This window comes from Macrobrachium nipponense, chromosome 1 (genome assembly GCF_015104395.2).
Source record: "Macrobrachium nipponense isolate FS-2020 chromosome 1, ASM1510439v2, whole genome shotgun sequence".
NCBI lineage: Eukaryota > Metazoa > Arthropoda > Malacostraca > Decapoda > Palaemonidae > Macrobrachium > Macrobrachium nipponense.
The window spans coordinates 125,926,617-125,942,141 of NC_087200.1; the positions used below are offsets into that span (position 1 = coordinate 125,926,617).

A 15,525-nucleotide genomic window follows, 5' to 3' on the forward strand; every position below is an offset into this window, starting at 1 on the left:
GCGCCAAAGCACCTGTCTAACTCTGGTAAGTGCCTGTCACTCATAGAGCACCCAGCAGCTCCCGAGTGCCTAGCGCCAACTCCAATGTCCTTGGTGGCAGCTGCCAAGCACCCAGCACATTCTCAGCTGGCCGTTTCAGGTTCTCCCGTGCCCATGGCGCCAGATCCTTCAGCACCAACTCAGTGACATCATGGCCTTTCACAGAAGGTGTCTGCAGTATCAAAGGCTCCCTCGTAAACTTGTCTCTTTCACCAATTTTGTTGGACGATGAAATTTTGGATGAGAAACCTTCTCTCACAGTCTATGCAGTTCTCCTTAGGTATTTTTTGGCGAGCTCTCCAACCTTCTAGACTCCTGCTGCACCAGCTTCTCCGGCATTGACATTCATGATGAGGAACCAGACTGATGAGAGTAGTAGTAGGCTTACCAAGATTGTTCTCTCCTCCTCTTCAAAGAAAGCTTTAAATGAGATTGGAGTTAGGCTCCAGAGCTCGGCTCTCGGAGAGGAGGGAGCAAGGCTAGGTGGTTTTCTGTTCTCCTCCCTTTCAACTTTCACATAAGAGGTACCTCTCTAACACCAATGTAGAAGCTCCTTTGGGAGTCGCTGTCTCCTCCCAGGGGGACTTCTCTGGCTTTCTTGATTTGTCTCGCAGATCAGCCTTCTCATCGGCAAAGATTATGTCCTCGTCGATGGAGCTCGATCATTGAGTAAAATAAAATTGTCTAAGTTTTTGAAGTTTTAAGTTTCTAGACTGGACGATAGGAGCCTTCACCAAGAAAATTGAAGACTGTTGCAACCTGGCAAAGGACTTTTCCTTAGACTGGTTTGGCATCTTGACATGTGCTGACAAAGCCATAAGGGACTGGCTGCTTTGTCTTCTCTGCTGCCACCCAAAAATCAGCTTTAATTTTCTCACTGTTTGATCGTCATGATCTGTTTCCTTAGGCCACAGATAGCTTCAGACTTCCAGAAGAAGTCCACCCAAGATCTTACTTAGTCAGCCACACGACCTAAGAAGTCAGTCTCATTTGGCACCAGGTTGGTCTCCCCTCTTCAGCAGCAATCCTTTTGTGGCAGTAGATCAAGGTTTCAGTCCAGGCCTCGACTGAATGTATGTTTGTCAGCCAGATCAGTTAAGAAGCCCTCCACCAAGCCTTCCTCTAGGAAATGAAGACCCAGTCCTCTGTGTATCAGTGGGGGACAGACTTCTCCATTTTTGGGAGAAATGGAAGTCAGGGGCATAGAACAGTGGATTTTCAAGGTTCTGAGAGAGGGCTACTCCATTACAATCAAGGAGAAACCTCCCTTAGTCTCTTAAGTTCATTATATTGACAACCTACTCAGTGGGCTGAGAGAAGTATTCATCCCTTTCAGAAGAAATATCTTCCCTCTTCAGGAAGAGAGCTGTAGAGGTGGTCAAGGATGTCAGCACTGAGGGTTTTTACAACCATCTGTTTGTGGTCTCCAAGTCATCAGGGGCTTGGAGACCTGTCCTCATTGTCAGTGCCTTGAATTTTTTTCTCAGAAAACATGAAATTCAAAATGGAAGTGAATCAGTCAGTCCTGTCATCCATTCATCAGGACGATTGAATGGTCATCATCAACATGCAGGATGCATACTTCCATTTCCCCGTACATCCGTACCCGCGATTCGTGTTCCAGGGCAGAGTCTTTCAGTTTTGAGCTCTGTGCTATGGCATCTCTACAGCTCTTCAAGTTTTTATTCATGTTCTTGCTCCTCATGCAAAGTGACTCCACCTTATGGGCATCAGCATCTCCCTGTATCTGGACAATTGGCTTCTTAGCTCTCCTTCAAAGGAGAAGTGCCAGGAGGACCTACAGTAGACCCTTCTCCCCCAAGAGCTAGGATTAATCGTCAACCTGCAAAAATCCCAACTAACCCTGACTCAAGAAATTCTTTATTTGGGTATGACGATCAACTCTGAGTTTTTGGCCTTTTTTGTCCCCCAAAAGTGTCGAATCCTGCCTGCAGATGGCATGCAGTTTTCTCTCTCTCCCACCCTGTCCAGCCAACAAGTGGATGAGTCTGTTAGGAACACTCCCTTCCATTGAGAAGTTTGTAAGGTTAGGAAGACTCCATATGAGGATGTTGCAATTCTTCCTGAAGGTCAGTTGGGACAGGTGAATTCTTCTGGACTTGTTCGTGTTTCCCGTAACTCCAGAGATCAAGGATGTGTGTTGGTGGCTATCAGAAGGAAGATGTTTAGAAAGATAGTCACTCATTCCTTTAAGCCCTAGCCTAGCCTTGTACTAGATGCATTGGGTCTGGGTTAGGGAGCCTTTCTGTAAAACATGAAAGTTTGCGGGACTTGGTCCCCGGAAGAGAGGAAACTTCACATCAGTGTAAGAGAATTGAAGGCATTATATTTAGGCCTTCAAGCATTCACAACAGTGACTTTCAACAAGACAGCAGTGGTCTACTCAGACAATACCACTGCTCTGCCTTACATCAAGAAACAGGGAGGTACTCACTCTTTCTCCCTCGATGAAGCAGCAAGGGACCTTCTTTGGGCAGAGGAGAATTGGACCAAGATAGTCATTTGATTCATTCAAGACAAGTTAAATCTTTTAGCATATGAGCTAAGTTGTCGTTCAGAGTTCTTACCCACAGAGTGGACTTGAGAATAACTTGGCTGTCTCAGCGATTCTTTAGTCCATGTATTGGAAGTGTAAATAAATTTTTGCAAAACATTATTTACATGAATTAGAAACAGTTTTCGAAAACTGCAGTACCCTGAGGCCGTTGTCAGTAGCTGGCATAATTGTTGGGGATGAAGCATAGGAGGTATTCCTTCTATCCTCAGTCTCTTTGTCTTGATATAGGGTGTCGGGTCTTGGGGAGCTTTGGGTTACTGTTTATCTGAAGTACCCACCAGTCTAGTGGATGGGTGGTGGTTTAAATTTTTGTTTGGGTGACAGTGTTTTCTGGTTTTGTTTATTGTGGTGTACTGCACCCAGGGCAAGGACACTTATTGATGCTTTACTAGCCATTGGAAAGCACCTTCACTTCAAATCTCCCACTTCAGTAGTGGCACTCCACAGCTATAGCGCCACGGCACTACAGATAAAGATGAGCTCTAACCAGAGGCAGTCTCTTCCTGTAGTAACATTCTTACCAGGTAAGATTACAATAAGCATTTTCTCAATGCTAGCTACTTTTCTATTTCAAATTCATTACCAATACTGGATGTTTTGGAATAGAATCTGTCCATGTATCCCACCTCCTGTGAATATGGGAAAATTAAGTTTTAAATATACCAAGTAATTACAAAATCGGAGCCCTCCCTTTCCTCTTATGGGCATAGGGCACAAATGAATTGAACTTGTCGGTTTTGTTGTACCTATTCTTCCCCAAAAGTGGGTGGGGCTGGTCTCCTACACTAAAACAATAGACGCGCTACCGCAGATTTCAGAATTTAGCTACCACGCTAGTTGAAACCATAGCTATGTAATTACTTGGTAATTAACTTAATTTCATCAGAAAATAATATTTTGTATGTAGAATATTACATTTTCAACTTAACAGGCCATTGCCCAAGATTTTCTCTTCATGGGGCAATATTTGGCAAGTTAAGAAACAATTACAAACAAGTTGAAAGCATACAAAATTTGTTCACTGTCTAGTGAGATGATACAAGGGTGTACTTGAGCTTCCAAGAATCCTACAGAGAGTTATGTTCATTCCTGTATGGTTTCTTGAATTAGAAGTAAATTTAGATTAAAAAATTTGTTCATGGAGCCATTAACAGGATTCTTTCTCAATTTATTTCTCAAGTTATAACTTTGGAGTATCTTTTGGACATCTTTTTTAAATGTGAAAGTGTTCTATAAGAAGTATTGTTTCATAGTCATTGAGAGGAGTAGGTGAGAAATAGTTAAAATCTCAGAAATAGCAGATATAAAAATAGGGGGATAAAGGGACTAGAAGGGATTATAGATTCAAGGAAAATGGTACTGATGAAGATCCAGACCATATTGGAATTCATGCAGAAAAGTGCACAAGGCAAAAAAGAGGGGATAGAATTCATTGCCCATTAGACTCCATTATGATGGTAGTGGTGATGAGGAAGTTCATCCACAAGAAAGGCATTTGTCCATGTTCTTTTGACCTCTTAGAATAGAGACACTTACTCTCAAGCCATTGAGATGTGTGTTCCTTCAATGCAGGTATGTTGCATTTGTTTGCATCTTTCAGGTTCGCTACAAAAGGAGAGATGTGCAGCAGGATGATGAATCCGATATACTGCTGTCGTCGTCTTCAAATGATGATGAGCTTCTTGGTAAAAATGAAAACCTCCAGGAAAGACATGTCGGTCGTACAGTTACATAACTACGTAGTGTCTAGTTGTTGAGTAAGAGTTTGTAATGGTAGATAGTAATTATTTGAATCTCGAAAATATAATCTCATGAAATTATATTCGTCTTACTTGTGTGATATCGCCAGTGAAAATACAACACTCAGTTGTAGTACTTTAGCAAAAAAAAAAAATGTATTTTTATCATGTGTTTTAGAATACAAACTTTATGGTGATTTACTCCATGTCAGTTTATTACAATTTAAAGTTATTTTATGATAAGAGTTTCTTTTTAAGGAAATTTTAAGCAGTGGTTCCTAATCTATTAGGTAAATCAAATTATTATGCTAGGAAATATTTAAGTTTCATTGGCATTAGTACCTTTACTGTACCTTCCTTTGTCAAATAAAATATAATTAATACTTAATAATTATATTTTATGTATATATTTTGTTTTACCAAATGTTTTACCAGAAGTTCAGTTGTTTACACACACAAAGGGATTGGGACCCTAATGTTTACTAGCCCAAGGTGATAGTTAGAATATGCATTATACAGTTTGAAAGGAGGTGCCTCAGGATTCTAAATTATAAGTCTTTATTGTAAGAGGAATTCACCAAAGAAGCTTTCTTTTTGTTAAATGGTGGTACAGGGGAAATGTATAAGTTCTCCTGGCATCACAAGTCATGTGCGACTTCTTGTTAAGTGAGTATTTGGAGGTGCATGTTAGTAGGTGCTTTTAGGTACTGTGTGGGATTGTGTAAGATTTTGTATTTATGATTGGTAAGCCTTCACCCACAGTCTCAGTTGTCAGTTTTGCTGAGAAAATTAGAAGTTATTTTGATACAATTTATAAGGATTACTCAGTAATTGTGTTGTGTATCAGCATATAAGGGATGTTTCAAACATATTGTTAACAATTAAGAAAAAATGTCCAGAGAGGTTTTGTATATTTTTGTGTATTTGTGCCTTTTTTGTATGGTAAAATATATTTAATGTATACTTCCACCATGTGTGTGTGTACAGTAATAATACAAGTACTGTAGCTATAAAGTTACCAGCTTACTGTTTGCCTCAAATCTTTTGGAAGATTTTATATCAACTAGTACATAGAGGTATAGGTAAGGTGAGATCAATGAGGCATTTAGAATAAAGTGACTTGGGTATTTTTATAATGTGAAGATCTGTTTTTTTTCCACTTGTGTGTGCAAGTCGTGGTAGTTGCATTTTGCAAGTACAGTAAATATCAACTGTAACTGTAGTCAGTTTATTAGTGTATAAGTATAGTATTCTCTTTTTACATCTTAGTTTCTGTGTCATGTGCCTTGATGAGTATGTTTTTCCTAACTTGTCTTTTGAGTGGTGTGCTGTTTGATTCAGAGTTCAGCATCCTCCCAGTGTATCATTGCATACACTGCTAATTTTATAATAATATAATATATTTTAGGAGGACATGGACTATTTTTCTTTTATTTGATTTTTAAAGTAATTCTAAAAGTGGAAAACATCCAAACCCTTTAATGAAATCTTACAGCATAGCATATTACAACCATAGTTCCTTTTAAGAAATGCTTATTGCTTAATACTTACATTTTAAGATCTATATATTTCAGGTAAAAATTTTCCCAGATAACTGTTTTAAATAGACTTCAGAATATGATTCTGCATACTGTGAGTTTATATAGGAAAGTAAAATTTGAAAATGCAATTATTTAAGGAGTTTAGTGCACATAGAAAGAAGTTGTATATTTTTGTTTTATGAAGGATTGAAGACTTTTTGATGTTCAGTATTATTTAGGGAGGATCATGAAGAAGCTGTCAATATTTTGTTCCTCCCCTCCAGATCAAGTACCTTGTTTTTCAGTAGTGAATCTTCAGCCTTGTGGTTCCCAGTGACTGGCCCTCATGCTCTAAGGTTCCTCTGTAACTCTAGTGGCTTTGCAAAAGTTAGTAAGAAATGCAGAGTTTATTGATTGCTAAATAATAGGCCTTAGATTGTTGTTTTCAGTATTTTGTTTTGATAATTTTTTCCTAATCATCTTTAGATTAGAATCCCCTGCCACTTCATTTATTCCTGAACATATAAATTTCTCCTGTTTTTAACAAATACCCCCCCTATATTAAGCCAAACAAATATTTTGAAGTGAAGTTTTATGAAAATGTACTGTATATAAGTATGCAGGCTTTCACTGCATATGTGATATACATATAGAAGCAGTCTGTGGTATTTCATATAATGGCATGTACTATTGTGCTGATGTATATTAAAATTCAAAGAATGCCTTCACATTACAAGAAGACTCTGTAATCATTCAGGTTTGCTGAATTTCATTTCATATTGGTGCTGAGTTTAAGTTGACTTGTGAAAAAATGCCCATGGTATTGTAACAAACTTTTGTGTGTATAGGAGCAGTTAGATCAACATTTATTGGATTGGTTTGTTAAGTGAAAAAAAATTGAGGATCTTGTAGAGTTTGAGGAACATTGTGTGCTTCTAAAGTAAGAGTTTCAAATTTTTATGCTGGAAAGGAATGTTATGTTTTGGAAGTAATACATGCAACTGAAGGAGTGTTGCAGTATTCAAAAATCTTAAGAAGGATGCAGCTTTATTCAAAAATCTTAAGAAGGATGCAGCTTTTCATTTGAAGCCACGTTGCTGCTGCATGTCCTTTTGACAGTTTTTTAAAATTACTTTGTAGGTTTTATTTTTATCATGACTCTGTAGCACTATTTTAACTGGAGTGAATAAAGGACCAAATCTTTAAATAGTAGTACAGTACGTACATAGGATATTCTGTACTGGAAATGATTTCACATTCTATTTGCTTGATATACGGAGATATTCCATAATGAACACGTAGGATATTCTTGGATAGATGTTACCTAGGATGGCTATGTTTTGTATAATGTACTACATGGAAAATTCACCAGTGGAAATTGCCCAGGATACATAGTGGGTTTTCACTGATAATAATCAAGGATATTCTGCTTTACATTTTGTATGGAATGTTCTGAGTTTAGTTAGCATGCATTTCAACATGAAGATTAGAAATTTAATATATTTGAGCTATATCGCAAATCTCATATTTTTGCTTGGATAGCAATTGATTATATTACTGCTATGATTTGTCTTTTTTTAGTATTTTAATTATTATTATTATTATTATTATTATTATTATTATTATTATTATTATTATTATTATTATTATTATTATTGTTATTGATATTATTATTATTATTATTATTATTATTATTATTATTATTATTATTATTATTATTATTATTATTTTTATTATTATTATTATTATTATTATTGGTTGCAGGTCCACAATAATATAGCTGTGTGAGGGCTGATTGCAAGTTACCTTTTTTGGACTTAATAGTCATTAGAGATCACAATAATCAGAAATTTAAATTCTCTGTCTATTGTAAAACAACCAACTCAGAAAGTTACATACATTTTTATTCATTCCATGCCAATAATAATAAGAACAATGTAGTTATGAACTTTGCCCTACGTGCATTTAAAATATGCGACCCAAGAGTTTGTTGAGGGAGAAATCCATCGCTTAGGATCAACTTTCAGAGGACTGAGATGCCTCAATCATTTTATTGACAAAGCCATTTCACGAGCTAAGCAAGAAATTTATTGTCCTGTTAACACTCCCAAGGAAAAGCCTAACGGATATTTACCCCTCCCATTTAATCCCAGTCTCAACAGGTTATGGAAAGATACTAAGATAGTTTTCAAATACCCTAACACGATTAGCCATGAACTAATTATAAACAACAATAATGACAAGAATCCTATAATGCGAGGAGTGTACAAAATCCTCAGTCAAGATTGTAAGGGAAAATATTTTGGGGTCAGTGGAAGAGGACTACAACTCAATTAGGGGAACACAAACGTGCATATGCATTTCATGCACAAAACAATGCCATAGTCTCGCATGCCTTCAGCAACAACCACAGACTGAATTAGGATGGAGCCGACATCATTTTTTAAAATAACCATGTCCACACGAGAAGACTGGTGGAAGGTGCCGCCATATATTTAGGGATGCTTTTTATGGAAACAAATCGTTCGTTGGGGAAGATGCTTTAGTCAATTTTTAAATTCTTACGATCTTCATTATAAATTTTTATTTTAAGAAAAGCTCTGTTTTTCCTCCGCCTGTTGCTGCCTCCTCTTCTGCTCTCCACCCTCAGACAGAATACAACAGAGGGGACCTTACGTCTAGCAACCTTGTATCCACACCATTGCAGCCCACTAGACGTTCCAGTAGAATAGCAAACGGGAATATACTAATATTAACAGCGGAATTACATAGTTAGGCAGTTGAGCGCTTCCTTCATTTGTGTTCTTTGTTGTGGAATTTTACTACCACTGGCACTTGTCCTGCTCAGAAGTTTACTTCAATGAATTTTTAGTCACAGAGTTCATGTGACTGAGGATGAACCTAGCACAAGGTTTGAAAGCTATTGCTATTTATTAAAGAACATCAACTCTCCCACAGCTATATTATTGTGGACCTGCATCCATTATCATAATTTTCAATGCGGAAAACTGTGTTCATTATTATTATTGTTTATTATTATTATTATTATTATTACAGTATGTAGATAGCTACATATAAGTGTCTATTGTGAGGTTAAGTTTCAGTATAATTTTCATGTTATTTTTGGTATTAGTTTCAGCGTACTGAATTATTACATGTGTTTATTTCCTTAAAGAAAATGGATTTTTCTTAAGAGTTTTATTTCTCTTGTATTTTCAATTTGAGTGGCTTTTCCATTTTTTATCTACTGTTTTCTGATTGCTAACTTTCATGACAGATGTCTTCCCTTGACTTGATTACCTCTTCATTCTTCCTCATTTTCAGAAGTTGTAAAAATATTTGTCTTTCAGTGGCATTTACCTCTTCTTGATGAAATTGTCCTGTATTCAGAGGAGGAGATGATGTATGTAGATCTCTGAAGATTTCTTCACCCGTCCAGTGAAGTCATTATTCTATGTGGCTGTTCCCTATGAAATATACATTTTGGCATAATAAGTACCCTTTTTAATGATCCTTGTGTGTGTTGATTTTTTTAAACATGTACGTATAAGGATTGGATGTTACAGGGTAGCCACCATCTTTACTCCTAGCACCTTGTCATGGGATGGGGTTTGCTTTCACTGAGTAACAACTAGATCTGATTCATAACTCAGTTTCTCTAAACTAAATGAGTGGGGCTTTCTCATCTTCTTTCCTTCTCCAGTGAGGATTAGCCCTTCATTGCCATGTAGTATATACCAGTAGTTTAATTTGGTTTAAGGTCAGATTACTCATAGAAAGTGTGCACCTGTAGAATTTGATGCCTCCTAACCTGTAGAATTTGATGCGTCCTCACCTGTAGAATTTGATGCGTCCTCACCTGTAGAATTTGATGCGTCCTCACCTGTAGAATTTGATGCGTCCTCACCTGTAGAATTTGAGTACAAAACATCTTCAAGTGACTTGAAAAACCCATGCCAAACCTTTCACTCAGCTGAGTCTGATCTTGATGGATTGATGACCTTAAAGGGAGGGTGCAAGTCCATATCCAAGGAAAGTTTTATATTGCCTTATTTTGAGTAGAGTTTTAAAGAGTGGTGACGAACTAGGAATGACAAGGAATATGGCAAGTAACACCCTCGACACAGGAGCTAAAATAAAAATGTCATCATTCATGGATAGGGAGAGAGAAGATGCAGGAGTTGAAATAACATCTTTGTGGCACACATTTTTACAGTTAATTTGTTTATGACATTTGGTCAAGATTTTTAGTACTGAAATCGGAAGGAAAAATAATTGCGACCTGAGAAAATTGAAAAATGGAATATCCTATAAAAGAAATTACTGTACTACTTTGTGAGTAACAGCAATGTATGAATGGTTGTTTTATATAAGTAACTTACCAAATAATTACATAGCCATTGCTCCTATTTACACAGCAGCTAAAAATTTGGAAATTGCAGTAGCATTCTTTTGCTTTTGGTGTAGGTAACTAGCCCTGCCCTCATTTGGGGAAGAATAGGTACATCACAGCTAAAGAACTAAATTCATTTCTGCCAGTCAATGACATGGTTGTTGAGCACTCTTTGGATTTCTTTTTCACCAGATGGTTGTGATCTTCGCTTCATTTGGTGAATTATTCTGTGCTTTTGTTAGCGTGCTATTCTTAATTAGCTAATAAGCTTTTCCGATTGTGACTTGTTGATTGTATCAGGTATTGCAGTAAAGGCTGTAAGATCATACTTACGTCTACAAAAACAATTTTTTGTTTTTGTAGAGAGCAAGTTTGCTCGCCAGACCTTAATTGTATAGAATGCAAAGACTTGGGTAAGGGTATGTAAATGGAAAGTTTTAAATGCTGATTCAGAAAAACTTCAGTGTGACTGACAGAGAAAGGTGGCTGCTAGGGCCAAAGCAAGGGGTCCTTCTAGTCAGGTTAGTTCTCCTAATAATGATGTTAATTTACCTGTACCATCAATGCCTGCAACTGTTTTCTCGCCTATCTCCAGTCCTCTTGACTTTTCCAGCTACTCCGATCCCTGGCTCCAATTATTCCGAATCAAATGCTATTGCCAGTTTTGAAGCTCATGTAGATAAAAAATTCAATCAGCTTGTGAATACCATTTCCCAAATTGAGAATTCAGTAAGTCTTGATGGACAAGATTAATAGTGTTTGTGCAAGTGCAGTGTCTGTAGAGGAGGTAGCTACTCATCCCACCAATGCTCACCTGGGAGGAAGCAAACTGGCAGTCCAAGGGAGGTAGGTGGGGTTTGCTCATGGGTAGTCGCTTCCTCAACCAAGCCTGTTGTTTGAAAATCCCAGGACTCGGTGTCCTGCCACTGGAAAGGCATCCAATAGGATGTACATACACCTTGTCATCTTCCGACTCAGACTCTACCGGGACCAAAGGGTGCATCAATGTTTTTCAAGCGTTTCCTGTTGGTATATGAGCCATGGAGACCGCTCATAGTCCACTTCCCTCTGCAGTTTTTGGGAACTTTCCAGTACCAAGTGTCCAAAGTCGAGCCCAGTGTCCAAGCACCCAGTGTCTGAGCGCCAAGTGTCCGAGGGCCCATTGTTTGAGTGTGTCAGGGCGCACAGTGCTCGAGTGCCGAGTGTCTGAACACCTGATACCAGTGTCTACGAACTGTCCAGCATCCTAGTGTCCAGTGTACAAGCGCCCTATTTCATTAGGTTCACCTGTATACCAGTGGTCCCCCTGTGTCAGAAGGTTCACCTGTTTTGTTATGCCCCGCTAGGGTATCTGGTCTCTGACCTGAAGAGTACAGTCTTGCCTGACATTGAGGACCCAATTCAACGTCATTTATACAGTGTATTAAACCTGCTTCGTATTGCAGGATCCTTCAGACCTGGCTACATCTTCAATTTCTTCAGACGAGGAACCTTTAGATCAGGAGCAATTGACTTAACTCTTTCATATCCGCTTAGTTTTGAGCACTGTGTCCCCAGATATCCGAGGTATCTGGGAGCGCTCGACAGTGCAAAAAAATTATTATTTCGAAAATTCAGCAAATTTATAAATTTTATGCCAACAACGTTCATTTTCTGTCCCTTTTTTCTAAATGTTAGTAATTTATGGTGGAATAGTTAGAATAAGAGTCCCAGCCCTCTAAATACAATAAAATGCGAGTTATTTAAAAAAAAAAAATCGTTACTTTTTTTTTTTTATTTTCGTTCGTAACCCAAAAACTATGAAAGTCAGGCGAATTAATTATTTTTTATGAGAAAGCCAATAAAATTCTCTAAGTATCGACATAAAAATCAATGGAAAACGAATAAGTCCAGCCGGTGAAAAAATTGATAGAAAAGAGGGTAAGAAACTGAGCGCAGTACAGGGATTTGAGCATGCGCAGTACAGAAACTACTTTGCTGGCATATTGATACCCGAGTTACACGGTCCAAGGTATGATCTAGCCTATGGAAATCGCTACTTGTCCGAAAAAAAAAAAATGCCCCTACCACATGCACGAAAAATTTTGGTAAGTTTTACGTACCGCTTCGTCAGTTGGATAGATAGGGGATGAGTATTTTTACGTACTATTACGTCAGTTGGACATGAAAGGGTTAATATTATTTGGTGCTTCTGAGATTTTTCGTAGCTTCTGAGATTTTTTGTAGTCTGCTTCCCAACTTTTCTTTTCTCTGGTGGCCCAAACTTCTCCGAGTTCCGCCTTCATGATGCAACAGCCTGCAGGAGCCTCCAGGCTGCCCAACATGGTGCTTTCCATCTCCTCCAGGAAAGTTTTGGCCTGTGTTGATAATTGGTTAGAAGAAATAAAGGACCTTGGTAAAACAGTTTTTTGTACTCTCATTCGCATTTGATATGACAAAATTCATGTCATATGCCACTGAAGAAGCTCCTTCCTTGGGAGTCTATATTACCTCCTCTCAAGGGGACTTCTCCAGTCTCACTGATGCAGCATGTCATTTGGTGTTCTCCTCTGCTAGGATTTAGTTTACAGCATCAGAATGAGACCATCTTATTAAGAATGTTTTCAAGGTCTTCAAAGTACTACTGAGCTTCCTGGACTGTACTGTGGGGGCTTTGGCCATGAAAATAGAAGACTGCCCCTCCCTTCAGGAGAAGACTGCCCCCTGTTTCAGGAGAACTTCTCTACTGACTGGTTGGGAGTTCTCTCGTGCCAACAGGGCAATGAGAGACAGTGCACAGGCATTGGCAACTATCTTTGTGACAGGAGTCAAAAAAAGATGTAGTTATGGTGCTCATTCACTGCAAAAGGGTCACTCCCTTCCAGAGCTTATCTCTTCTTTTTGCTCTCTGGGATCATACAAATTTGATTTCACAAGCTACTTTGGAGTGAGTCACGGCCAAACTTTAGAAGTCTACTTAAGACTTACTGGGCACAGTCTGCCAAATGCACTAGAGAGCCAGGACAAGCACCTGTGACAACTTTTAGTGGTAGGACAGCCTCACCACTATCTCAGTAGCCCTTTCTAGGTGGTAGAGGCCACTTTCAGTCCCGCATCAGCCAACCTCTGTTCACTACAAACCATTGAGAAGACATCTGTCAGACCTGTCTCTCGCAATTGAGAACTCAGTTCTGCGTATCCTAGTGGGAGCAAGGCTTCTTCAATTTTGCGGTAAATGGAAAGCCAGGAACGTGGAGCCTAGGGTCTTGAAAGTTCTGCAAGAAGTATACGTTATCCCTTTCAGGGAGAAACTTCCCTTAGTTAACCTAGCCCATCAGCTTAACAGTCTACTCGGTAGGCTCGGAGAGGTTTCCAGCCCTACCTCGAGAAGTTTCAGTTCTACTTGAGAAACAAGCTGTGGAAGATCTAAACACTGAGGGGTTTGTCCCCAAGGAATCAGGAGGATGGAGACCTGTCCTGGATGTTAGTGCTGAATTTCTTCATTCAAACAACAAAGTTCAGCCATCCAGTAGAGAGACTGGATGGTGACAGATGATATATAATAATGATAATAATAATAATAATAGTAATAAAGTTTTATTTTCAGCTCAAGACCATATACATGGAGTATACAAAGTACAGACAGTAACATAAACAATCTAGACTCGTGAAACAGCATGATAAAAATTAATATTCGGCAATATCCAAACAGTTGCTGAAGTAGTATAAATGATAGTAATCAACATATGTAATGGTAATAACAGTAATAATATTGACAGTAGTTTTAAAAAAGCATTAAAAGTAATAATAATTGAACAGATTGTATATTAATTAAATTGCAGCTAGAGATCTTACGTGGTTACAGTACCCAGGTCCAAAGGGCTAGACGAAAAATGGAATGTAGAAAAGCTCTATAGTGATAATATTCACAGGAACAGTGAAAAAGTAAAATATCAGTAATAACAATAACCGCAGAAATATAATAATAGGTAATGACAGATTCCACAGATGACACTTTGCAAAGACAGAGATTAAGTCATTTACAGAACAAGCGCCTCATTTTCCCATTTTTCCCACAATTTAGATCTTCTTGCCTCCACAGGAAACTTTGTATGAGAATTGCTGCTGTTCCTCACTTAACGTGATCAGACTGGACATTGTTCGCCTTACAATGATAATTAAGTTGTCCAGGGGGTTTTCTGTGAACATCTGTGTGACGAAGTGGTAGCCAGGGGTAAATTATGCATGCATCGAATAGGGCAGCCAGCAAAATGTAGATTATCAGGTGGTAGAATTTGAAAGCTGCAGGGAAGACTATCGCAACGAGGCAATTTATTATTAGATAGGTTGTGTATGCCTCAGTACACCAAGATTCCAGGAGGTATCTGAGGTTTGTTTTCCAGGACAGGGTCTTTCAGTTTTGGGCACTGTTTCAGCCCCTCCATAGCCCCTCAAGTATTTACCCGTGTTCTCACCCCTCTGGCGAGATGGCTTTACCTTAGGGGTATCAGTGTCAGTCTATAGTTAGATGACTGGCTTCTACTCTCTCCTTCGAGATCCAGATGTATGGAGGCCCTGCTGAAGATACTCCAACTCACCCAGGATTTGGGCCTTCTAATATGTAAACTTCAAGAAATCTCAACTAGTTCTAAATCAATCGATCATTTATTTAGGGATAAATATAGATTCTCTGAATTGTTGGGATTTTACATCACTTCAGAGGATTTGAAACTGCCTACAGAAAGTCCCAAGCTTCTCGTCCTTCCTGCTTGCCCATTGAATGGATGAGCCTCCGGCGAACGTTGTCATCCATCGTAAAGTTCGTGACATTGGGGAGATTACACACCAGTGTTGAAGTTTTACCTAAAAGCAAGTTGGTGCAGGAGGGTCTATCTGGATTCGTATGTCTTCCCCATCACGCTCGAAATCAAGGAGAATCTTTGGTGGTGCTTACAGAAGACAGGTTCCTAGTAGGAAAGTTGCTACCCCCAGTGAACCCCAGCTTGTTAGATATGTTTCCGGCTAAAAATGTATTTTAAACTTAATTATTGCTCAGACCTTTAACAACCTTATTATGCAGTTGAGCACTTACAGTGTTTACATGAAGCTCACCTTTGTATGTCTTTTGTGTATATGCTTTTAGTCATAAATAAACCACTATACAGGAAACGTTCTTAAGAATCCTATCTAACATTTGGTAGCAGAGCGTCCGATCTGAATATTATACTTTGGATTTACCATTATAATTGAGTTTGCTGTGGATTTCTACAACGTAAC

At 38.5% G+C, this 15,525-nt stretch overlaps 1 protein-coding gene across 3 annotated transcripts in view; it reads left to right on the top strand.

Moving 5' to 3' along the window:
• LOC135219605 (store-operated calcium entry regulator STIMATE-like) overlaps nucleotides 1-9,371 on the top strand; it is a 139,958-nt gene extending 130,587 nt beyond the window's left edge. For all 3 annotated transcript variants that reach the window (XM_064256496.1, XM_064256498.1, XM_064256497.1), the window contains exon 7: nucleotides 4,218-9,371. In XM_064256496.1, coding sequence (XP_064112566.1) covers nucleotides 4,218-4,352 — 135 coding nt within the window. In that variant the 3' untranslated portion in view covers nucleotides 4,353-9,371. The remainder of the gene's footprint in view (nucleotides 1-4,217) is intronic.
• The last annotated feature ends 6,154 nt before the right edge of the window (nucleotides 9,372-15,525 follow it).